We start from the raw sequence: 26226 nt of genomic DNA on the forward strand, positions 1-26226 counted from the left end.
AGATCAGCAACGCTGGAGCTGGCAGAGGTTCTCAGTAGCGTTGCCAGTAGGGTTGGGCTGTAGTGTACATCCCCCTGTCAACCAATCGTCATCACATATATCACCGAGCCCCAATGTGTTCGTCCTTGCCAGTGTGCATGATGTAGGTGTGATGATTTGAATGTAAATTTGCAGAGAAAGGGCATTTTTTTACATTTGAAATTACAGTGCAAGTTCTCACAATCAAGAAAAAAAAAAAGTATGAGGTGACAGTGCATTCCAGTGACCTTCAGCAGTTTCAGTGTTAAGATGCTTTTAGGAACAGTGGGCCCAGCAGGGGGATGTGCATTATTAACATGTTCCTGTACAGGTTGGGATTGTAGATATTAAAATTGATGTTGCTATGATGTGGCTGAAATGTTGTTTGAGTAGACCTATAGGTTTGATTGCTTGTGAATTTTATTACTTAGATAAATAATTAGTGATACATTCAGCTAACGGTTTTGTTCGATATTCAAAATTGGGTTCACCTTTCACAATACTTTGAGCAAAATCTGAATGAAGACAACAAAGACTGAAAAAAATCTCTTTTTATTTCTGAGGGAAAAAATAAATAAAAGTGCAAACAGGGTGACTACAGCTTTCTGTAGGTTAAATTTAACATTTTGAACACTTTTAATTACCGATTGCTGCTAATGGCACTTTTAATGCCAGTTCAAATCAAATTTAAGAGCAATTTTATCCCCAAATAAGCCTGAAGAGTAAAAAAAAAAACGGCAAAATATACATCTGTGCAATTTCTCACTCTAAAACTAGTGCAAAGAGAAATGGCTACGTTTTTAAGACCTCTTCATGTTTTACAACATATTCTGACATTACTTGAATAACACACTATTCATATTAGGAAATGCTTGTTGTGACTTATTCACTTTAGTTAATGTCAGGATATGTTTAAGTAATACATGAAGAGTTAGGGTTTCAATTTAGACAAGATATTGGCATTAACAAACATGTATAACAACATTACTTACTGCAGTTTATTTTGCATTTAATATGAACTTATCTTTGTTAATGTCACTTTTCATGCTTAATTCATGTTAGTAAACACATTAGTTAACATTAACAAACATGAATAACAACATTAATTAATGCAGCTGTTCATGCGCATTTAACATTAACTAATCTTTGTTCGTGTTTTATTCATGTTTAATTCATGTTAGTAAATGCATTAGTTAACATTAATGTAAAGTGTTACCATCATTATTTTCTTGTGTGCACATGTATACACACATACATTACTGTGCAAAAGTCTTAGGCAACCTAGATTATTCATATACATTTTGTCTTAGATGTTTATTTGTTTTCTGCTTTAGTGTGTCAGTAGACTGCTCTTTATTGTAAATTTTTTGATATTTAGAAACTTTTCATTTCATTATTTTTGAAAGCATCTTCGCTTTATGGAATTTTTTTTACATGTGCCTAAGACTTTTGCACAGTACTGTACCTACACAAAAACTTGTGGTTGTGTGTGTTTCTCTTGAGTGAAGCTTTGCTGTAGTTCACTTTCTTCCAATGTGAGCTAACTGGTAGCTTGGAAAACTATTTTCCGTCTTTCAAAGTAGCATCCATAACAGTGCTAATAAACACAGGACCAGCTCACTCATTGACCATATTCATAGTCAGACCTAAATAGATTTGAAAATAATATGGGATGCTCTCAAACCTATTTCCGATCATTTTTTAATCATATACTGTATTTGTTGTTTTCACCAGTACCGAGGAAGGGCATTCCTAGGTCTTCACCATTTGGATGTTATCCAGCTCTGTGTGTTAGTGTGTGTTGGTGTGGATGTTTAGTTTTGTTGTGGGCCCAAGGGCCACACAGTACTGTACTTAACTTCACATCAACAGGAAACTGTAAAGCTTCAAGTACCATTCTCAGCTATGCTTTAGAGCCTGACTCATCTTTAATAGATCCTCTGTCTGTGTAAGTGTTCACATTTGTTGTGTGTGTGTGTATTGGTGTACACACATCTGGCTGTGTTTGTGCAATTGTATGTGCGCGTGTGTGTATGCGTGTTTAATGGGGGTTGAGGCACTGACAGTTGTTTGTGAAACAGTCTCCTTAGTTCAGTAATGGTTGTTTCAGAATGGAAACTGTACAAATACGGCCATTAGCAGGGGAAAACGACCCCACACCGACGTCCAACGCCAAGTTAACCCTTCTACCAGGCAAAACAAAGTGACACTTAAAGCAATATTCCACTTAGTTTTAACACGTGGATTATTTGGCACTTGACCACCATGAAAACCAGAATATAAACTAATCACCAAGATCAGATGCAGCTAGAGTTTGTAGCATTCTGATTTTTACTTCCCATTCATTTGAATGAGCCACGAAAATAACCTGAAAACTGACATTTAACATGTTGGTGAACAGACTCAAAAACAGATCCTGCTTTTAAGACAATAAGGCAGTCTTGGGTCCTTCGTCATTTTGAATTTTTATTCTTGCTTTACACTAAAATAAGTATTAAAAATAATAGTAGATAAATAAAAGTAAATAAAAGTAGATCCGGTCTCCCAAACAGGAACTACCTCTCTTAAATGGTATCCCTCCACTATGTTGTCTTCTATCAATAAAAATGCTATTTGGCAAAACTAAAACGTTGGACCCACAGTCAGTTGAAAATCACAGTAGCGGATCTGTTGTTGAATCTGTTCACCAACGTGTTAAATGTCAGTTTTCAGGTTATTTTCGTGGCTCATTCAAATGAATGGGAAGTAAAAATCTGAATGCTACAAACTGGTCCAGCTGCATCTGATCTTGGTGATTAGTTTATATTCTGGTTTTCATGGTGGTCAAGTGCTGAATAACCCCCATGTTAAAACTAAGCGAATATTGCTTTAAAATCAGTGGTTAGTCAGCTGCTGTAGTGATTGGTTAGAATGAAAACCCGCACACTCGTGTTGGGTCATGAAGGCACGTGATTGACAACCACTGGTTTAATAAATGAACTTAGAACACATTCATAAAACCTGAGTAAGAGTTTCATAACCTCTACATAGCACATTCATTAGTACTCCAACCTTGTGTAACCTTTCATAAGAGGTTCATTTAATACAAATTTCTGACACAGCAGTGGAACAGTGCATCAATTCATTGAACATAATTTCAAAATAAAAGGGGGCAAATGACAGTAGTTGAAAAACATGCCTGTCGGGCTCAAGTTCTTTGGCTTGAAAGAGAGCTGAAGAGAGATAAACATTTTAAGGCAGGTTGAATCTGGCATGAAATCTTCATATGTGCGCAAGTGAGCAAACTAAAGAGCAAGGGTGGAAGTGACAGATTATAATTATGACTATAATTACTCATTAAATACTCTTTTTACTGCAGTTGAGTGGCTTTTTCATGTACTAGCACAAATTTGAGCATTTTTTGAAGTCAGTAATTTTACTTTTCTGTAAGTCTGTTTTGACTCAAGTATTGCACTACATTATAAATCTCATCCATTACATAGTACCAAATTGGGAGGCTCTCTATAAGCATTCCATCAGAAACTGGTGCCATTAGCAGCAATCGATCATTCAGCAAAAAACTTTATTTTGTAAAGTTTTGTTTTACTAACTTTTACTCTGAGTACATTTTAAATGAGCTGCTTTTTACTTAAGACCATTGTTACAATAGGCAAGGCAAGTTTATTTCGTACACATAGGCAATTTAAAGTGCTTTACACAAAGAGCATGAGACATTAGATAAGAAATACAGGATAAGATAAATAATACAAATACAAAGACATAAAGTGTATAAGAAGAGAGAATAAATAAAGAATAAAATGCATAAATAGTCATTTTACTTCTGCTTAAGTAAAAATTTCAGCAAAGTAACAGTTCTTCTACTGGAGTAGGATATTTTGGTAGTCTATCCACTCCTGCTAAAGATAGATTTGAAGATGTGAAGTTAGTTTTAGCCTGTTTGCACCGGTAAAATAAAAACCACTTGGGTAACTGTAGTCCTCTATTCAGATAAAAGATGTACTGTAGATGTAGACATTATAGGGCTCGCTTACACCTCTCATATGTCTCCCAGTGTCCAGAGCCTTGGTACATACTGGGACATCTCCATCAAAGACAAGGCACATTCATAGTAGGCAAACGAAGCTCTAAGTAAATTAATTTAAAGCCCTCTGGGTGTTTGTGTGTGTGTTCATCACAGCTCTCTGGTTACCATCGTAACAGTGCAACTCAATGAGTGAACAGCAAACTGTGGTAAATTGAGGGTTGAGAGAGTTTCATTCAACAAACTCAAACTCAGTCACACTGGGATGCATGCGCACACGCACACACGCACGCACACACACACACACACACACACACACACAGGCCTTTCAGTTAATTCTCATTTCATTCTTAACTCAGAGAAGCAGATAGTGTTGTTTTTTTGCAGCCTGAGATTAAACCCTTTTTGTGTTGGTGGCTATCCTTCAGACAGATGGAGGAAGAGAGGGATGGAAGATGATGAGGAAAGAGAGATATGGACAAAGAAATAGAGAGAGGTAGACAGCTAGACAGAGAGAGAGAGACAGCTAGAGGGGAAATGGCCTGGGTTTCTCTCAGCCCTTCAATAGGCCATAAAAACCCCTCCTGACCATGGGTAAATATCCAAGATAAGACATGAACCGTATGTTTGTGTGTGTGTGTGTGTGCGTGTGTGTGTGCGTGTGTGTGTGTGCACATGCGCTTGTAGGTCACCAGTGAGGTGCGGCTGCATGTGTACATAATCGTTTGTGTTACCCGAGTCATGGGTGTGTCTGTGTTTGTATGTGTGCGGTGGTGATGTGAAGTTTCCTCTATGGTCATGTTAACCCCCTGACCCTAAATACAATTCTGCTTTTCAAATCTTTTTACTCCCAACAAGGATTTCTCTCCCTTCTTTGTCTTCCTCTTTCCTGCTTAGCTCATTTGTTTTATTCACATGGCAGCCATGTTTCATTTACGTCACTCTTGGGGCGGGTTAGCCTACCTGGAAGACACAAAAGCAGATGAAAACAGAGGCAAACTCAACTGGTCTTTGGACAGAAATATTTAAAATACATTTCAAATATACACCAACACTATCTTTGGATCTGTTGGAGAGATGAGCAGGGCTGGAGAAAGTCCAAATCAAAGACACTGGATTGATTGAAATTAGCTAACTTTATGGATCAGCTATAACGTTAGCTAATGTTAACAGTCAACAACTAGGTCTAATTGTGTAAATTGCAGCTGACTAATGAAGCTTGCGTTAGTTCAGGCAGGACACGCAAGTCATGCGTGTCACATTAGCTGACCGTCAGCTGATCCAAACAAACACCAATCATGTTTGACACTTCAAACAAGGCGGTCTATTCAAGCTGCCAGCCATTCAGTCTTCCCGGGGGTTCCTACTCCTGTCGGCTGCACTAGTTTTAACTGCAGCAGTTTTAAGTCACCTTACAGTAGCATTAGCTAGCAGACACAGCTAGCATAAACAATTTGACTGTCAACGAAGTGCCACTAAGGATATGAAGCACAATATGTTAGCACAATGTTACTAATACTAAAGATAATTAACATTGACAAGTTCAGTAACAAGTAAAGTCGAGAGTGTTTCTGGCTGAACTAGTTTTAACCGTAGCAGTTTTAACTAGCTAAAGTCACCTAAGAGTAGCATTATAGCTAGCAGACACAGCTAGCATAAACAATTTGACTGTCAACAAAGTGCCATGAAGGATATGAAGCACAATATGTTAGCACAATGTTATTAATACTAAAGATAAAGATGTTAACATTGACAGATTCCGTAACAAGTAAAGTGTAATGTAATGGTCATTTTTGCATAAAAAGCCCTGACATGGATCAAGACCCTGACGAAGGTGAAGCTCACTGTACATTATCCTGCTTATACCATAAGCATAAGCTTTGATAAGTAGCTCAAGTAGCATAAGGCCACTTATCAAAGACATTAACTGTTTGACATGAAATTGTATTTAATTTTATTACAAGCTAAAGTGGTTTACAAGCTTGCAGCTGTGCAGTAACCAAGGAGAGAGGGCCAAACACTTAATGCAACTTAAGACACACCTTGTTTAACACTTCTATGGCGCGCTGCCATGGGGCCAGGGATTGGCACGTAACCTCCGAACACAGAAAACAAGGATGGAGCTTGTGAAATTGTGATTACTACAACAGAATAAAATGTTGGTAATATTGTGATTTATTTTTCTGACCCACAATACGTATTGTGACATTTTTGTATCGCGATATATTGAATTTCAATATATCGTCCCATCCCTATTATTTCAACCTTTTTCCTTTGGCACTGCGAAAAGAATTGGTGTGTTTGTAATCGTGCGCGTCTAATGCTTCCAGTGCGTCTCTGGCTGTAACATTTTTTGGCACAAGGTGTCAGTGATATGTTTGGATGTGAAAGCGGTCTGTTATATGAAACAGCAGTCTGTTATTCAGAAATTACGCCTTCATTGAGCAATCAGAATTGAGTATTCAACGAAGCTGTGTAATAAAGAATTAGACCTAGCTGTGTCAACAACATGAAGTAGCTGACTGCTAACATTAGCTAATGTTGTGGATCAACATCAGTCCAGTTGCTGTAGTCTTTGATTTGGACTTTCTCCAGCTCTGCTCATCTCTGGAAGATGTAGAAGTATAATTTTGGCCTATAATTTAAAGCTACAATAAGCAAATTTTTTCGACCACTAGAGGGTGACAGAAACTGCAGCACATCTGTAAATAACACACAGCAAAGCCACTCCTCCCTCCCTCCCTCCCTGTCTCTCCCCCAAAAAAACTATGGAGGACAGCCAAGGACAAACATTGCAAAGCAGCGTGCATAAAGGCTAATAGCTAAGCTTAGCATACCTATGGAGAAGTCTCGGTTACAGTCTCGCTTTGTCAGGCTTTTCTCCCACTGAAGGTTACATGTGCCACAAACAATGGCAAGTGAAGAGGCAGGTAGCAAGTTTACTAGTTTACTCGCTTGCTTCATTGATTCCGCCATTATATGAACATTTTTAGGAATGGTAGGGGGTGAGGACCGCTTTTAAACAGCAAGGGAGGAGACAAGCTAATTTAAAAAAAATGAAAAGCTACTGAATGGACCGGGAGGAGCTTTGTTCCGGAGCGGAATTTGACAACAATCTTTAGAAAAGAGATGAAAACAGCAACACAGCTGGCTACTGTGTGGATATTGGTTTATATGATTATGTCTCAGAAATCTCCACATAGCACACGTTAGTTTCAGGATTTGTTATACGGTCTGATATCACTTATTGCAGGTTAAAATCAAATATGGCTGCCATGTGAACAAAGCAATTTGACCTGTCCACCCACGTCTTTCTGTCCAGTTTCTACCCTCTCTGCTGCTATTGGGTAAGAATGGATCAGATCAATGGTTAACCTTTACACACATGCACACACATGCACACACATATGTACACATGCATCCATATCTTACCTCTGACATACCTACACACACACACACACACACATACACACACACCACTTGAGCCTAATATCTGCACAGCAGCAATTATTCACACATATTTGCATGCATTCACAATATTACACACTATAATATGATATAATAAGTGTGTCCCAATGAGTAAGAGCTGGTGTGTGTGTGTGTGTGTGTGTGTGTGTGAGAGAGAGAGAGTTTGAGTGTGGTCAAGGCTTTCTGTCTTTTAGTCTTTCCTCCTGTCCAACAATAACAGGATCCCTATCCCCTCCATGCCCCTACACCCCCCAACCACGCGCACACACACACACACACACACACACACAGACAAACACTCACATGTCAACATCAAAATTAAAAAGCACCTCGGAAAACACACACGTAAAGAGAGAGAAGTGGATAGAAACATACACACACACAAACAAATGTCAAGAGAAATATGTCCAAGACAACACAAAAATGCCTACACAAACACAAACACACATACACACACACACATACACACACACAATGGAAACATGAAGTGTTTGATGACTTGTACAAAGCCGAGGAAACACAGGGTCATCCTCCACATGTGTTTCCTGAATCTGCCAATGGTCCGTGGTCCAATCAGATCCCTCCTTTCCTCGTGTTGTGGTCTAATCAGATCTCTCTTCTCCTCCTGCTGTAGTCCAATCAGATCTCTCCTTTCCTCGTGTTGTGGTCTAATCAGATCTCTCCTCTCCTCCTGCCGTAGTCCAAACTGATACTTCTTTTCTTCCTGCCATGGTCCAATCAGATCCCTCCTTTCATGCCATGGTCCAATCAGATCCCTCCTTTCCTCCTGCTGTAGTCCAATCAGATCTCTCCTTTCCTCCTGCTGTGGTCCAATCAGATCCCTCCTTTTATGCCATGGTCCAATCAGAGCTCTCCTTTCCTCTTGCTGTAGTCCAATCAGATCTCTCCTTTCCTCCTGCTGTGGTCCAGTCAGATCCCTCCTTTCCTCCTGCTGTGGTCCAATCAGATATCTCCTTTCCTCCTGCTGTAGTCCAATCAGATCTCTCCTTTCCTCCTGCTGTGGTCCAATCAAATCCCTCCTTTTATGCCATGGTCCAATCAGAGCTCTCCTTTCCTCTTGCTGTAGTCCAATCAGATCCCTCCTTTCCTCCTGCTGTGGTCCAATCAGATCTCTCCTTTCCTCCTGCTGTAGTCCAATCAGATCTCTACTTTCCTCCTGCTGTGGTCCAATCAGATCCCTCCTTTACCTGGGTGACAACCTGTACCAGAGGTCACATCCCAACAGTGACTGCGTTTACATGGACTTGAGTATCCCGGTTATGATCGGGTTTTTGAAGTATCCCGTTTTTGTGTTTGCACATGTAAACATCATATCCCGATTTCAGAAACCTGGATAAGCCCATATCCCGGTTTTGAGAAACCTGATTATGCTAGCTGGAGTTTCGAAAGAAACCGGGATACTGTTGCATGTATACATCTTATCCCGGTTTCTGACCGCTGCCGACTACCTGCGCAGGCGCGGCTTCAGCCAAGTGACGTAACAGAAAAACACAAACAATGGCGGCAACGAGAGCGTCTCACTTCTGGAGCGATGAGGAAACGGAGTTTCGTCTTTCGGTGATGAAAGAATTAAATATACTTGGCAGTTTAGATGGGAGAAAGCATCGAAATGCTGACCTATTCAAGTCTGTAGTATACAGACTACAGGACGCCGGTTTCCCAACACGTACAGTGGAGCCAGTCAGCTCACGGTGGAAAATACTAAATATAGCTTATAGCCGCTTATAGCCCGCTATAATCCAAAGTGGTCTCATTTTCAATAGCCACAGTCAAATTAATTTAAGGTTAACAGTTACAGAGGAATATCAGATTAACGAATTCAAAATTGCCGGTTTGTGTTGTAAACATCACAGGCGCCTGCGCAAATAGAATGCAGTAATCAGTAACCGGGATACTAGTATCTATCATGTATACGGGGATATGAATAACCAGATTTCTCTGTGTTCCATGTAAACGCCATATCCCGAATATGATCAAAACCAGGATAAGCCTCATAACCGGGATACTCAAGTCCATGTAAACGCAGTCAGTGTTATCTTAACCCAGTTCACCCCAGAAACTCTCATAATACCAATGTCCATAACTAAAGATACTGGGATAGCCACAGCCATAGCTACAGCTAATAGTGTCATAATGAAATTGCAATTTTAATAACATTAAAAGTCAGGCATATGGAAAAATTACAATGTTCTCAGTTCTCTTAAATCGCAGTGTCATTGTATGTCTTTATTCTTAAGCAATAACATACTGGAGGTGGTGCTATATCATGGTAATTGGCACCGGTGTGCTGATCCTACGACCGCAGCATACCACTGCCATTAACAACAATATAGCATTACCTCAAGTATGTTAGGTATTGCTTTTATACAACATTTACAACATTGTTAGTATCAAACATTTAACAAATACACACGCTTTGGATTTGAATTTAATTTTATTTTGGCCGTCCACGAGCAAAAAGTTAGTTCCCCATTGCCTTAACACGGCGGAGTGATACTGTTGGAACTACAAGTTCATATATTGCGGTTATAAGCATTGATGGAACGCTTCACAATTCATGGTCGGAAAGCAAATAGACAAAACATTGAAAGAAGATGATGTGCTGTTGTATTTTTTTGGCCATCTAAACATAGGTGTAGACATAATTTTTCGATCCTATCATGTCAGATCAGCACATATACAGAACATCAATTTGCTGGTAATGGACAGATGAGAAATGGCCGAAGCAGCTGATCGGTACAATTTTTGCGATGGCTCCAACTCTAACTATACATGTAAAGCAATTTTGGTGAATTTAATTTCATGTACCTGGACTCCTTAGCAGGTGTAAATAATTTGTACTAGAAATCATATAAACTTATAGGAACCCACAGAAATGCAAACACTGAAATATGATTTATTTTCTTCTTCTTCCCAACAATTTAATGATTTCTCTAATAGAATTCCAGGCCTGTCTCCCGACTGCGGTCTCCAAAATATGTCTCGAAACGTGAAACTGACGTGTCGGCTTTCGTTGCAAACACACACACACACACATAAACAAAGATAAATACCACAGACTCTCTCTCACACTCATGTTGTTGGGAATACCTGCATTAATGTTGTTTGTTGCCTTTGAAGTTATACATTTTGGCAACGTCGTTCCTGCATTACAGTCGTGCCAATGAAGTCATTTAATTTGAAAGAGGGCAGGAAAGAGAGAGCGGAAGATAAAGAAAGACGGAGAGGACGAGAGCGTTCTTGTCTGTTTTTGTGGAACTCCAAACTTCAGCCCATTAAGGGAAATGTGATGCCCGCATTAGCGAATGAACAGGCCTGAACGTGCTGCTGTAACAGTGGCAGATATCATCACTACATTTATGACTTGTTTAAGCGAGTACAGTGAGTTTTTGGTAGATTGTCTCATTGGTCAAGTGTTAGCGTGCAGCGTCGGAGCCACCGGGGGCACATGGATGATTTTAGAGTGCTGCCGAGTGTGCTGGGTAAACGTTGCGTTGTGCAAAGCAGCGTGCGTAGCGGAATAGCCTCGTTTTGGCGAAAACAAGGCTGAATGTGCCTTTAAAAGCCACATTGGGATCTCATCAATCTGTGATGTTCAGTGTATTCCAGCAGTTATTTTGGGATGAAGTGTTGTAAATTATTTTTTGGTGTATCTACTGTCCCCCAACCTGCCTGACTCAAAACATGCATTGCATTCTGGTCTATTGAGGTTACTGTCAGTGGAGAAATTGGTCTCTCTCCTCTTCTACGATGGATTTCTCCCTGTATGATTGTTGAACGTCTCTTGGTGCAAAATGGCGACTCTAGAAAGAAGCCCTCGCTCTTTGATTCTGAGGGACTAACACCAAAACCTGACGTTTACCGCCGATGTTTTAGATCGCTGAAACATTTTCTGATATCAAACTCCATTGTAGCTGCTGGAAATGTCTCAACATGACGTCACGTTAGCTGTTTTTTTAAACGTTACAGTGTTTTAGGGAGGATTTTTCCTTTAACTAAGATTACAGTTCAGAAGGAGGGGTTGTATATGGGCATCTAAACACAAGTCAAATTCCCAATTACAGTAAAGTACAGTGATCGGGTTAAGAAAGCCATTTATCTAAGAGAAGATCCTGGTTCTGTCTGACATCGCTCTGGTTGTTTATGTACGTGTCTGAGATCGTTTGTTTAGTTCTGCTTCAGAAAGTGTGTATAGATAGTTTAGATAAATGCCACACACTCTTCACTTGTTTACGTTGGTATATCTCAGCATCAATCTCTGACATTCCTCTGCTCAGTGTGTGTGTGTGTGTGTGTGTGTGTGTGTGTGTGTGTGTGTGTGCGTGAGAGAGAGAGAAAGAGAGATTTGTGCAGCAGGATTGCAGTTGTACCTTTTCACCACTTGGGGGAAGCACTGAAGCTCTGAATCTGAATAGTATCATCATCTAGAGCAGTGGTTCCTTGAGGGGGTTCCAGGGGTTTTGGAGGGGTTCCAGGGGTCATTGAGGAGGTTCCAGGGGTCCTTGAGGGGGTGCCAGGGGTTTTGAGGTGGTTGCAGGGGTCCTGGAGGGGGTTCCAGGGGTCCTTGTGGGGGTTCCAGAGGTCCTTGAGGGGGTTCCAGGGGTCCTTGAGGGGGTTCCAGGGTTCCTTGTGTGGGTTCCAGAGGTTTTGAAGGGGTTCCAGAGGTCCTTGGGGGGGATGCAGAGGTCCTTGAGGGGGTTCCAGGGGTTGTTGAGGGGTTCCAGGGGTTTTGAGGTAGTTTCAGGGGTCCTGGAGGGGGTTCCAGGGGTTTTGGAGGGGTTCCAGGGGTCATTGAGGAGGTTCCAGGGGTCCTTGAGGGGGTGCCAGGGGTTTTGAGGTGGTTGCAGGGGTCCTGGAGGGGGTTCCAGGGGTCCTTGTGGGGGTTCCAGAGGTCCTTGAGGGGGTTCCAGGGGTCCTTGAGGGGGTTCCAGGGTTCCTTGTGTGGGTTCCAGAGGTTTTGAAGGGGTTCCAGAGGTCCTTGGGGGGGATGCAGAGGTCCTTGAGGGGGTTCCAGGGGTTGTTGAGGGGTTCCAGGGGTTTTGAGGTAGTTTCAGGGGTCCTGGAGGGGGTTCCAGGGGTTTTGAGGGCGTTTCAAGGGGTCCCCCCCCAACAAAATGAAGAATAGTTTAATGTCACTGTAATTTAATCTAGTAGAAACTAGGTAGAGAATGTATAAGAACAACTGTTGTAATCCCAGATTTCACTCCCACTATTATTATCTCCCCATGGACAGTGTAGACAGTTGTACAGTTCAATACTAAATCAGCAACAATAATGATATTCCCATATGGGTCTTAACATCTCACAATTTAAATACTTATTTTCCTTCAGGCATCTTTCAACTGTTTGCTGCATAGTTTTATATTTATTTGAGTGCTTCTCCTTACTCTATTGGTGTAGATTGATGGAGCGAGTGAGAGACACTTGGATAAAAGATGCCTGGATGGATGAATGGATAGAGAGATGAAAAGAGGGAGAGAGAGAGTATTAGTGCTATTCCTCTCGCTGCAGCCTGTTCCTTCTGTGTTTGCATGTTGACACTCGCTAGGCGGCACACACTTCAAATTCCTCCCCGCTAACCTCTCCGCCTGTGTGTGCGCGCGCGTGTGTGTGTGTGTGTGTGTGTGTGCATGTGTTGGGTCACTCAAAAACCATGCATAGATGTTTATTCACTCTCACTCTCCCTCGCTCTGCTCCTTTCTCTCTTTTTTTCAGTTGAATAACTTGCAGTCACAGCAGTATACAAAATGTACATTTTCCAAAACCAAAAAAACATATTAAAACCATATTGTGTGTGTGTGTGTGTGTGTGTGTGCGTGCATGTTGAGAGGTTTAACCAGAGAGTAGCTGGTCTGAGGTGTCTGCAGAGTGACAGCCAGCCCTTTTAATCCTGCTACTGTTTGCTGAAGGCTGCGTTTTCACTGTTGCTTAGTGTCACTGCATGTAACTAAATTAGTAGTTAAACTACATTTTGCAGTAGCTGCAGTAGCAACATCTACCATCCTTCTATGTATGACAAGCTTTGCATTGATTTCCAAAACAATTCAAATACAAATTTTGTAATACCGATTTTAGTCCGTATCCAAGTATCAGTCTATCATCCCTAGACACAGCTCTCGATGCAAGGAAAAACAATATTATCATACAACCACACATACACTGTAAACCTATTAAATAGCTGTAAAAGCTTTCTTTACATTTTACTATTTGTGAACATTAATAGAAACAAGTGTAGTATAGCACAGATGACAGCAGCTTATTTTAGAGTTTTGCAAGAATATATTTTGTAGCCACATTTAACTGCTGAAGTGGAGCTTGAAACTTGGCCGCAGATATCAGGTCCTACTAATCGCCATAAAGTACCACAAAGCTTTCCACACAGTCGACCACAAAGTACCACAAAGTGCACCACCCACTACCGCAAACAACTGCAAAGTACACAAAGCGCACCACCAACTGCCGCAACGTACCACAAAGAGTACCACAAAGAACCATAAAGTACTACGACTCCCACCATAAAGTGCAACCAAAAACCACAAAGCACCACTAAGCATACCACTAGCTACCACAAAGAAACACAAAGTGACAAACTAGGACACTATTTTACCACAAAGTGGTAGGAACAAACTGGGAGTAACCAAACTAGCTGATCTTTGGTGCCAGGTGATGTCACCACCTGTTGTACTCTATAGAGGGTGACATCACCTGGCACCAAGGATCAGCCAGTAGCAGATGGCAATTGCAGTAGCATTCCTTTTACCTTTAGATGTCAGGCTTTACACAGATTTGGGTTTGGGGTTTAGTTACTCTTTAATTCTTACCTGATTGCTCCAATTAGCATCAACCTATTTCTCGCATTAGTGAGATTTAATTTTATTTAAGCTAAAACAGTGAAGCTCTCTGGAAGATTAAATGTGCACCTTATAAATGGGTGAAGCTCTGCACAAGTTCAAAAAATGGATGTAGTGGTAACAACGCATTAATTTGTATGTAGAGGCCTTCTCTGAGATGTGGTTGAGCAATTTAAATTCTTTATCAAGTCTACAGCATCCCTCTAGTCCCCATATTGATGACAGTAGAGCCCAGGAAATATATCGTTCTGTATATCTGAATTTTCACACGGCATACTGAATTCTGATATTGGAACCGTCATGTGAGAAACAACGAGACGTTCATTGAGCCACTTTATTTCCATCGTGTGGGATGAAGGAGTGGGATGGGAATGTGACATGTCTGGGAATCCCATAATGTGGATAATGTGGGAATGCTGTCACCTCTCAGTGTATTGAGTAAGGCAGCAGGTTGGTGAGGTCATTCAGTGAGTTTCGTTTGGAGGAACAAAAGCAGGCCTTCGTCTGGATTTTTGTCAGAATTAATGCTCTACGGAGGGAGTTAACAAAGAGAAAGAGAGATGGAGAGAGAGATATGTCACATCAGAGATATATGAAGGCAGAAGAGTGACTTCATTTGACAGAGTGAAGTCAAATAAACCTCATTGTCTATTTATGTGATGAGGGTTAGGTTAGGGTTAGGTAAGTGTTGGTGTATAATTGTAGCTGCAAAATATGCTCATTGTTGTCATATGGCGAAGAATAACAGTAGATAGTATATAATATGATAGTTTACAATATTATAAGTTATATTGTACTTCGAGGGTTTTATTGTCATTGGAGATAGTATACAGTATGTTTTTATTGGAGATAGTATATCATATTATGCAGTATATTGTCATTGGAGATAGTATATAATATTATACAGTATTTTTATTGGAGATGTTATATAATAGTATACAGTATATTGTCATTGGAGATAGTATAATATATAGTATGTTGTCATTAGAGATAGTATATAATACAGTATATTGTCATTGGAGATAGTATATAATACAGTATGTTGTCATTGGAGATAGTATATAATACAGTATATTGTCATTGGAGATAGTATAATATATAGTATGTTGTCATTAGAGATAGTATATAATACAGTATATTGTCATTGGAGATAGTATATAATACAGTATGTTGTCATTGGAGATAGTATATAATACAGTATATTGTCATTGGAGATAGTACATAATACAGTATATTGTCATTGGAGACAGTATATAATACAGTATGTTGTCATTGGAGATAGTATATAATACAGTATGTTGTCATTGGAGATAGTATATAATACAGTATGTTGTCATTGGAGATAGTATATAATACAGTATATTGTCATTGGAGACAGTATAATATATAGTATGTTGTCATTGGAGATAGTATATAATACAGTATGTTGTCATTGGAGATAGTATATAATACAGTATGTTGTCATTGGAGATAGTATATAATACAGTATATTGTCATTGGAGATAGTATATAATACAGTATGTTGTCATTGGAGATAGTATATAATACAGTATGTTGTCATTGGAGATAGTATATAATACAGTATGTTGTCATTGGAGATAGTATATAATACAGTATATTGTCATTGGAGACAGTATAATATATAGTATGTTGTCATTGGAGATAGTATATAATACAGTATGTTGTCATTGGAGATAGTATATAATACAGTATGTTGTCATTGGAGATAGTATATAATACAGTATATTGTCATTGGAGACAGTATAATATATAGTATGTTGTCATTAGAGATAGTATATAATACAGTATGTTGTCATTGGAGATAGTATATAATACAGTATGTTGTCATTGGAGATAGTATATAATACAGTATATTGTCATTGGAGATAGTATAATATATAGTATGTTGTCATTAGAGATAGTATATAATACAGTGTATTGTTATTGGAGATAGAATATATTATTATACAGTGTATTGTTCCTGGAGACAGTATGTGATATATATATATTGTTACTGGAGACAGTGTGTGGGATTATACAGTATATTGTCATTGGAGACAGTATGTGATATTATACAGTATGTTATTATTGGAAATGGCACATTAGGCTATATAGAGAAAGAGAATCAGCTGTACAGCTGAAGATCTAACCAGGAAACCGTTTCCCCCACAGGCCAGGAAATGCATCATCCTCTGACACACACTGACACACACACACACACACACACGCCGCCACGCCTCTCCACACACACAGGCAGTGATCTGACATCCTGGCTGCTTGTATATCTGTATTACTGCTGACTGCTGTGTCTCCAGACCAGGTAAAGAACGGCTCTCCTGTTTTGCGGCGGAATATCCCTTTAAGCGGGTTTTGGGGCCACAACACTCGCCGTTACTTTGACTCTTGATCTTTTCACAGTTTCATTCTCGTGGATTGTGGACTGGTTTGATGTGGTGGTCTGTTAGTCGGGCAACTTGTCACATTGTGGTGAAAAGGTTTCTGGAGGAGCACTTCTGCGCTGAACAAGTGAAAACTAGTTTGCACGCTTGTCAGCTGTGAGTGTCTTGGCACAGAGAACAACAAAACTTATTGATGATCTCATTTATTGAATTGTAGTGGAAGTTTAGTAGTTTTAGTGTTGCATAGTTATTTAGGATTCTGTGTTATTTTCTTAATGCTTTACCTGGAGTTTGTATTTTTTTCTAATTCTAATGCTTTCATTATAGAGATGTAATATATTATGATATGTGATGATGTTGGCCTACAGTAAGTTTTGTACATTGGCAACGTTGCAGAGAGTTATTTTAATGTTGTAGTTATTTAAAGGCACAGAGTGGATATCAGTCATATCAATTGGTTATAGGAGTCAAATAGTTGAATTATTGTTAACTATGGTTTGGAGTTGTTGTGTTGAAGTTAACCAGTATACAAGATTGGTGTTGGTTCATGGCAGTTGAAATTACTTGAAGTTCAAGTACTTTTTAAGCATGTTACTTTGTGTTGAGTGACAGTTTTGAATGATTACTATGGGCAGTGTCCATTGTTATGTCTTTATACAGTTTGTCACATAATTTCTTTTTTGTTTATTTTTGGAAGATTGTCCCATTGGTCAACTTTAGCAATTAAGTGATGAGAAAATAGACACGCCGTGCTAACACTTTAGCATACTCTGTTTTGAGTGATAGTAGGCTACTAGCATTATCTCAAAAGTGAGAAAATGAGAACTTGTGACAGGTCTAAAGCTAGATGGTAAGTAAATGTGGCCAAGTCTGGCAGGTTTGTTTAGGAGATTGGTCAAATTTATAGGAAATATTAAATTTTTGAACTAGCAGGGACTATATTTCCTATTTCCACAGGAAATGAAAGTGGTGGGTGATGGGAGACTGTATAGATAAAAATCATTGCGATGCAGAGCAAGTCAAGTCAGGTTTATTTCTATAGCCTTTCATCATAAAAGCATGTCTCAAAGGACTTTGCAGAGAACAAACCTTCGTAAATCAACAATCAATCTCAAAACGAAATGATGGAAGTGTGTAGAGTGTAGCCTACAAATAAAATAAAACAAGGAAACAATACATACAGTACATACAAAATGTATACATTTGTAGGCCATATAATAACAACGCTTAAGCTTTATTACGAAAAAGGCAGGCTTCTTACTTTGGATAATGCTAACGGTTACTATCACTCAACATAGTGTATGCTAAAATGTTAGTACGGAGCATCAGAGCCAATGATCTACCGGGGACACATGGATGATTTTGGTGTCTATGTTCTCATCACTTAATGAATAAATTGATCTACGGGATAATCTACCAAAAGCTTGGTAGATGGTGATTGTCCATGAGTGTCATCAGCTGGCCTACAACTACCACAGGCATTTCAGAAATGGCAGTTCAACAAGGACCTAATGAAAATATACAGTCACATAGTGACATCAGCAGATCTAGATGTAGATACTTACCCTGCTGGCAAACATAAAAACAGCATGTTAGCGTCATTAACATTCCTTCTTCACGTCAATGGGTGCCAGCAGCCACAGACTGGCTCACTATAGCTTGTGGCTAGCAGTACCCATTGACTTTATTGAGAAATTGATAATGATTAGTTTTTAGGTTGGCTGAAACATTTATCCTTGTCATAGAATCATATCTCATCTTCACATCTTGCTTACCAGAATAATAATACAGAATATTACAATGGAACATGGCCTTTACTGGGAATGGCTTACAGGAAACTGGATTCACTAACACAAAAAACTGTGTAGTTGAGTCTTACAAATGAAAAAAAAACAAGAGTTGTATGAATGTGAATCATTTTCATTTTACTTTCACATTTCCCCATTTTTCTTCCTGAACATTTCTCACTTTTTCTTTCATATCTCTGTCTGTGCCTCTTCCTTATTCGCTCTACTTCTGTCTCCCTGTCTCTAGTTACGTTTCCATCAAGCTGCCAATCACATTTTACACCAAATTTTGAAATGTCTCAAAAATGAAAATGTGAATTTGGTGCATTTCCATCAGCTGAGTTGAAGAGAACCAATCTGCTTCCTAAACACACACCAGAAAAAGTTTTTATCACAAATTGATTATGATTGATTATTATTCATCGAGCTATGTCAGATATATTTCAAACTTTCATCCGGCCAGTTGTATGACCAGCTAATGGTCATACAATCACAAACATGTTAGAAACAACACTTATTTAAAAAAAAAATTCAAAGATATTTTGATATTCCAAAGAAAATCCAAAGCCTCTTTTGCTGTGCAGTAAGATTGTCATTATTTCTTCAACAGATCCACTGCCATCACTGCATATCACATCATTTCTTAATTGAATAAACAACTTTTTCTGCAAAATTGAGGAGATTTTGATTTGAAGTTTGCCATTTCCATTCCGCTTTTCAATTTCAGTTCGACAGGATTTGGCATCTGAAGTTGGATACTGTGTGTGTGTGTGTGTGCACATTTATATATAGCGAGACTAAGAGAGTGAAAGGGAAGGAAGAAGTGAATGTAAGTGGAGGGGGGGGGGTATGGAGCCAGGGATTCTCTACAAAGAAGCACAGAGTTTTATTCAGCTAATTGATTTTATAGGTCAATTACTCAGCCGCTTGAAGCTGCAGTCAGCGGGGTGCCCTTTCCTCTTTCTCTCACTCTCTCTCTCTCTGCACCCCCCACCCACCCCCCATCCCATCCCATCCCATCCCATCCCATCCCAGACTGACTGACAGCACATCCACTGGTGTGTAAATGACTCTGACGGTGGAGGGGAAGGAGGAGGAGGAGGCGTAGTCCCTCTCCTCTTGGGGATTAGTGGAAGCTCCTTGGTGCTATTTGCATGTGAATGGTGCTGCCTTTAGCCACCATCACACCCCTCTCTCTCTCTCTCTCTCTCTCTCACTCTCTCTCTCTCTCTCTCTCTCTGTCCAACTCTTTCTCTCTGTCCCATACCCACTCTCACACTCCTCGCATCAGGGAGATCCAGAAGGAAAGAGAGAGAGAGAGAGAGAGACGGTCAGAGAGGGGAAAGAGACACTGAAAGAGAGCAGAGAGAGAGAGTCAGACCTCAGATTGCGGGCCCCATCACCGCTGCAGTTGGACACACTTTTTTTTGCAGAAAGAGGAGTTCCAACAGCAGAAAAGAGAAAGTTTTTCCCCCCTTTCCTCGTCGCTTTTTCACAGAGAGGCCCTTCGCCGCCAAACCGGTGGGAGCTAGACAACTGGGTTTTGTGAATGAGAGAAGGTAGGAATTTGTGTGTTTTTTTCTCTATCCTCCCCCGTGGATCTCGGTGGGCCACGCTCAATGCACCCCCCCTCCTTCGCTAACAATGAAACCTGACAGGACCGGTCCACTTTGGCGGTCAGAGAAGGGGGGAAGGGGGGAGGGAAAGCGTTATTCCTCGGCCGGTCTCCCGCACTTCAGCAGAATCGAAGAGTTCTTCAAAGTCGGCGCCGCTGCCGCTTTGAACTGAAACACGTTGTGGCTAGCAAAAAAGAGACCAAATTTGCATGTTGTCAAGGCGTTTAGGTTTTTACAGCTTCACGCCTACACACCACAACACTTTCTGTACATCTGTGTGGCCTTCTGGAGACGCGTTAATATGAATATGACACATTTAGCACATGTATATTTGCTGTAAATTCACATAGCTGCGTCCTTCAGATTCCCACATCCTTCTAGTTGTAACATACTGCATATATACTGAAACCTTTATGATGGTTCCACCTATTTCATACTGAATACATGCTGATATTTTCTGTTCTTCAACTGTTCTACTGCAGTAGAACACTCTAATAATGCTGTTGTCCATCCTTTTTCTCATATATACATTCAGACATTCTACTTCTACACAACGTGTTGAAATTGTCAGTTGCTTCTAAAACCCCAATTTGCTCTATTTTTCCTGCTGTGTCCTATTTGTACTTGCTGTACATGGCTCATTAAAGTTTAATCTAATCTTAATCTTAATGAAATTAACTAAAGCAGTGCGTCGGTTAACGTTTTTTCTAAGCACATGGCAGCATTTTGTAGCATGATGACATTAGTCTTGCTTGTGCAAAGCTTATTGTGGCAAAACGTGAGTGTGTGTGTTGTTTCTACCCATGTGCAAGAGGAAGTCTGTTATCAAATGACAATCTGTGTTACTTCTCTGAACTTCAGCAGCGGCTGGCCAGGAGTTATTACAGGAATTACATTGGGCTGTTGTCATGCAGTAGTACTAGATAGAGTTGAGTTTACCTGTGCAGATGGAATGGGATGGGAATCCAACTCCGAGTTGAACAAGTGCTTGATGCTTTATAGGGGGTTGCAGAGCATCTCTTTCACCATTAATGTGTCCGTTATTGCTTTGTCAGCTCAGTATTTGTTTGCTCAGACCAAGTCAAGTTCTCTATCTATGATTTAATCCTGTTGTTGGACGTTCTAGCTTGGTGAACACATGAGTTAGGTTTAACAACAGCCCGTATGTGAATGGCTAGCTGATGCTAACAGATGCTAACTCTCATAGCAGGCCTGCTCCACTCTCCAGTATGGATTGTGTCACTGATCTCATGGAAAAACAGATCACAGATCTTTGGTAGAGGATCTCTTTAAGCCGAGGCCCAGATTCCCACAAAACTAGATTCACATGTAGTCGGATCAGAATTTCCAGCCGCCAAGCAGCAAATGTTGGTAAAATTTTGTTTTTGGTGGATGAATCAAGAATTTTTTGAGGTGAACATTTGAATGCCTCGGTTATAGTCTTTGGTCTTTGTCTGTTAACAGACTTTGTCCCTGCGGACCACAGTACATTCTCTCTGACTGTGAGCCGATCGATTTAAAGCAAAACAGAAGCTCTGTATCAAACAGGCTGCTGATTGACTGCCTGTTCCGCTGCTCTGCACAAAGCGGTAGCGCCTAGTAGCATCTAAACTTCCTGGACGGTTAACCAGCCTAACGTTAGTTGAAACTCAACCCATGTGGCGACACACAGCAGGTGTGAGGCACCAAAGAAACCATGAAGACAAAAAAAGATTAATTGTATATGTGAGTGAGCAGGTTTGAAATTAAAACTCTAAACCTGCTCTTGTCTCTATTGAATGTTTCACACCGTGATTCTATATAGGAAAAAGCATTGAAAATGAATAGGGTGACATACAGTCTTTCTATGAAATGAAATGTTGAAATATCTAAACAGTACTGTTGTGCGTCATGACTCGCCATGTACCGTAAGTTCAGGCTGAGGCTCACGTCCAAACTGGATGAATCGGGGCAGGTAGCTCTGGCTCACACCTACACTGTCATGGTCTGTCATCAAGAAAACATGCGTCAGCTGAGCTTCGCTTGGGCATGCCGTGATTGGGTTTTTGGCGAAAACCCCGTTCACACAGGACTAGAATTACAGGGTAATGAGGGCTGTAAACCTTTAGCCATGCTCTGCTGTTATTTTACTCATCACTCCTGACGGTTTTTGACCCGTGCCAAATTACAGATGAGTTTGGTCAGATGTTCCTGAATAAACTGATTCAGCAAGGAAAATCATGGACCCCAGCTAAAACTGGCATATAGTATTAGATCTAAAGAATTTGTCATGAACTATGGATCAGGGGTATCTTAAGTTTAAACCAGTGGTTCTCAGCGAAGAGTCTGCAGGTTTTCATTCCAGCCAAAAGCTACAGCAGCTCATTTAACTGGGTAGTTCCTCCTCTCTGGTTGGTGTTAGTCAGCTGCTGTAGTGTTTGGTTGGAAGGAAACTGCTCTTGGGCCTTCATGCTACACTGGTTTAACCTACAGGAAATGTTAAACCAGGCCTATTTGCTGCCTAATGAATTATTAATGTGGCTTTAATTTAGATAGGCATTTGATTGGTATGCTAAAAAGGTATAGACTAGTGTTACTTCCATTGTGGCTGCACAAATTCAATCCAGGTTATACTTACCCATAGCTGCCATTACAATGGTCCATCATAGGAGCTTGTGGGATCTAACTCTTAGATGTAGGTGCATTTGTACCTGTTAAATTAGCAAAAGCCTCTGTCCATCTTCACTTCCACAGACAAAAAATGACATTGCATGCTCTTTGGCGAGCAGCAAATCGCCTGCAAATCCGTTGAGATCCAGAGGAGCCTCTCTGGACGGCACTGGGATTATCAGAGCAGCTAGCAGCGCACTGAAAGTCAGGAGAAATTAACCATGTGGTTGAGGATGACAATCACCGTCATAGTAATAGGGGATTTGAATGAAGAACTAGCTCTGCCTACCCTGGAGAAACACCAATCTGATCCAAGTGGGGCTTTAATGTGGGGTTTGCTCAGTGATAGACAGCATGCCGCTGTGCCTTCACACCATTTGGTGAATGCAAACATTGGGGGAATTGTTTAGAGAAGATAATCATTCACACACACTCCCCAACGCTTCAGCGTGTGATGGCCGATACGCCCCCCCCCCCCCTCCCAACCCCCCAAGGTTGATATTCATGAGGGCGTTAGCACCTCTAAAGAACACAGTGGGCGAGGCTGTTGCTGCCTGCTCCTGTGGGTGCTGACGTCTTGAAAACGGGCTGAATTGACTCTTTGTTGTCCCCGTTGATCTTAGTCGTCAAATTGCTCCTGAAGTGTTTACAGGATAAAGGTGAAAAAGACGGAGAACTATCTTATACTGTGAAGTTGCATTGTCAACATTCTGTTCCATCTATGTGTATAGGGATCTAAATGACTTTTAGAAGTGTATGTTGCTCTGCAGTAGTAGTATAGACACATGGTAGGCCTAAACACATGGTAAACCTGTACTATACACTTAATTTGACAATTAATACAGCTAGAATAACCACATAAGGTAAAATGAGATATACGTTATTGATCTCTGTGGGGAATTTGGGTCATTGCAGCAGCAAATAAGAATAGAGCAGGAAAAAAAATAGAACATAGACATAAAAATAGAGTATGAACAGGAATATAGCAAGTTGGGGTTATGGATGGAGTCTGGATTATAGCATTATTAGGTAGGCATAAGATGATGCTTATCTCACGATATGATTCGATATGCAATATGGGGTTCACAATTCAATACAACCACAATATGATGTAGTCAATAAAAGTTCAATGACAACAAAGTATGACTGTGCAGAATTTAATTTAATTTAATTTTTAAAGAGTTTATTTCTGAGCCAAAAATCTAGCAATGGCATTGGCTTGCTAGAATGTAAACAACAATTCAAAAATGTCATTACAAAGAGTAATATCATTTTGATGGAGAGCTTGTGAAACTTTGATCTCATTTGTGATTACGTAATTATAAGAGGGTTGCACACTTCTCTCCATATGGAAATATTTATTTTACATCACCAACATGTTTCGGGCATGATGCCTTCTTCAGGGTGTCATGTCATCTCATTTGTGATTACTACGCAATTCATTTTTCAGTCCCACGATACATATTGGCACATTTTTGTATCGCGATATATTGAGTTTTGATATATCGTCCCCTCCCTATTATTAGGGTGTGCAAAATAACAGCAGGATGAAAAATACAGTAAAATCTGAAATATATGCTATATATACTGTACGTAAAACTATAATAATATCAATACCTATGCAGTATGAAATAGGTGGAACCATTATAAAAGTGTCAGTATATATGCAGTATATAGATATATATTCACAGGTAACACATATGCAGAATGTACACATTACTCCCATATTGGTATCTCCTGCTGAGGAAAATCCATCCTGGATGGGAAAGAAAAGCCAGCCAGTCCACATCTCTCTCTCTTTCTCTGTCTCTCTCTCTCTCTCTCTCTCTTTCTTGCGTTTCGTTTGTGTTTTTTCCTCCCTGAACAAATGCGGCCCGGCTTTATGTCTGTCTCTGTCTCCAGCTGTCCGACACTGTGTTTGCTTTTCACATGCATCTCCAGTCTCCACACACTGTCTGTCTGTGTGTGTCCATTTTCATTTTACTTTATCACTTTTTCTTTCACATCTCTCTCTGTGTGTGTCTTCCTTATTCTTTCTACTTCTTTCTACTACTCCCTGTCTCTGTAGTTGCGTCTCCATCCAGCTGCCAATCACATTTTACACCAAATTTTGGAAATGTTACATCTCTCTCTCTCTCTCTCTCTCTCTCTCTCTCTCTCTCTCTCTCTCTCTCTCTCTGTTCTGACTCATGAGGATTAGTTCTGTTCTAGTGGTTGTAGGGTCAGATATTTATAGCTGATTAAATTATGTGGACTAACACTAGCCATTGGCCTTCGCCACTTTGTGTGTGTGTGTGTGTGTGTGTGTGTGTGTTGAGAGAGTAAGGCACAGTAGAGTGACAGACAGTGAATTGTCGAGCTTGTTGAGTCATGTTATCAGTGACATACACACACACACACACACACGGCTTGAGTCACAGTGGTTTCATAAGACGCTCAGAGAGTCAGAGTTGTAGTTCAGAGATACAGTTCTTAGCTCTACACAGGGAGAGGGAGTCTATGTGTGTGTGTGTGTGTGTGTGTGTGCAGCTCCTAGTTCTCAGGGGGATTGCCACCGTCAACCAATCCTCTTATAGCACTGAGTCGGCTAGCCAGACAACACACACCAATGAGGGAAGGGTTAGACCTCTGTGTTTCAAGACTTAGGCCAGCTAAGTCTTGTGTGTGTTAATGTGTGTGTGCATGTGCTTGTGTTAGCCTTCGAGCACTCAATATAGGTTTTGATCACCTGTGTGTGTGTGTGTGTGTGTGTGTGTGTGTGTGTGTGTGTGTGTGTGTCTATGAACTTGAATTCCGGTATGAATTCGACCCATATGGGCTTTTGAAAGCCAAATGGTCAAATATCTTTAAAATTGACCATTTGCATGTAAAAAAAAAAGAAACTTTTCTCTGTGGAAAAGCCTCTGAAACAGCATTTAGACCATCATGGGACACTAAAACTCTCCACTGAAATCCAGAAGAGTACTATCACTAAAACATCCATGTATACTTGTCTATAATCTGATCAAAATATCTTATTAGAATCAGTTGAGGTTAAGGTCTTCCCATAGACAACTAGTGTAGTACTGATAAATTCTACAGTAAATATGTAATCATATCCATCATATCAGAGGTGGAGACTCTGACTGGACCGGATCAGATTTTTAACAAAAGGACAACAACATCTTCAGCACCATCAGAACTGTTGTGGAATTTTTTTCAAATTTACAAATATTGACGATTGGCAGATAAAAAAATATCTGTATCAGCCTTCAGAAACCCCTCAGCTGAACCCAAGTCTGTCCTCCTCTCTTATCCTTCTCTCTCTCTTTCCCCGCAGACACAGCTCAAGTGCTGGAGACGGACCCGTTCGCCCCGATGGAGGAGAGAGAGGAGAAGGAGAGAGGCATCGCGGGA

At 40.3% G+C, this 26226-nt stretch overlaps 1 protein-coding gene across 3 annotated transcripts in view; it reads left to right on the plus strand.

The window, feature by feature from the left end:
• The window catches only part of septin12 (septin 12), a 76608-nt gene that overhangs the window by 32965 nt on the left and 17417 nt on the right, over positions 1–26226 (plus strand). Inside the window, exons 1-2 of one of the 3 annotated variants that reach the window (XM_078284909.1) lie at positions 16678–16699; positions 26150–26226. The exon at positions 26150–26226 is cut by the window's right edge and continues 331 nt beyond it. In XM_078284909.1, the coding sequence (XP_078141035.1) occupies positions 26188–26226 (39 nt within the window). In that variant the 5' untranslated portion in view covers positions 16678–16699; positions 26150–26187. Of the gene's footprint in view, positions 1–16677; positions 16700–20094; positions 20125–26149 lie in introns of those variants that run through there. The other 2 variants (XM_071908816.2, XM_071908815.2) reach the window with 2 other exon arrangements.

This window comes from Centroberyx gerrardi, chromosome 7, assembly GCF_048128805.1.
Source record: "Centroberyx gerrardi isolate f3 chromosome 7, fCenGer3.hap1.cur.20231027, whole genome shotgun sequence".
Classification (NCBI taxonomy): domain Eukaryota; kingdom Metazoa; phylum Chordata; class Actinopteri; order Beryciformes; family Berycidae; genus Centroberyx; species Centroberyx gerrardi.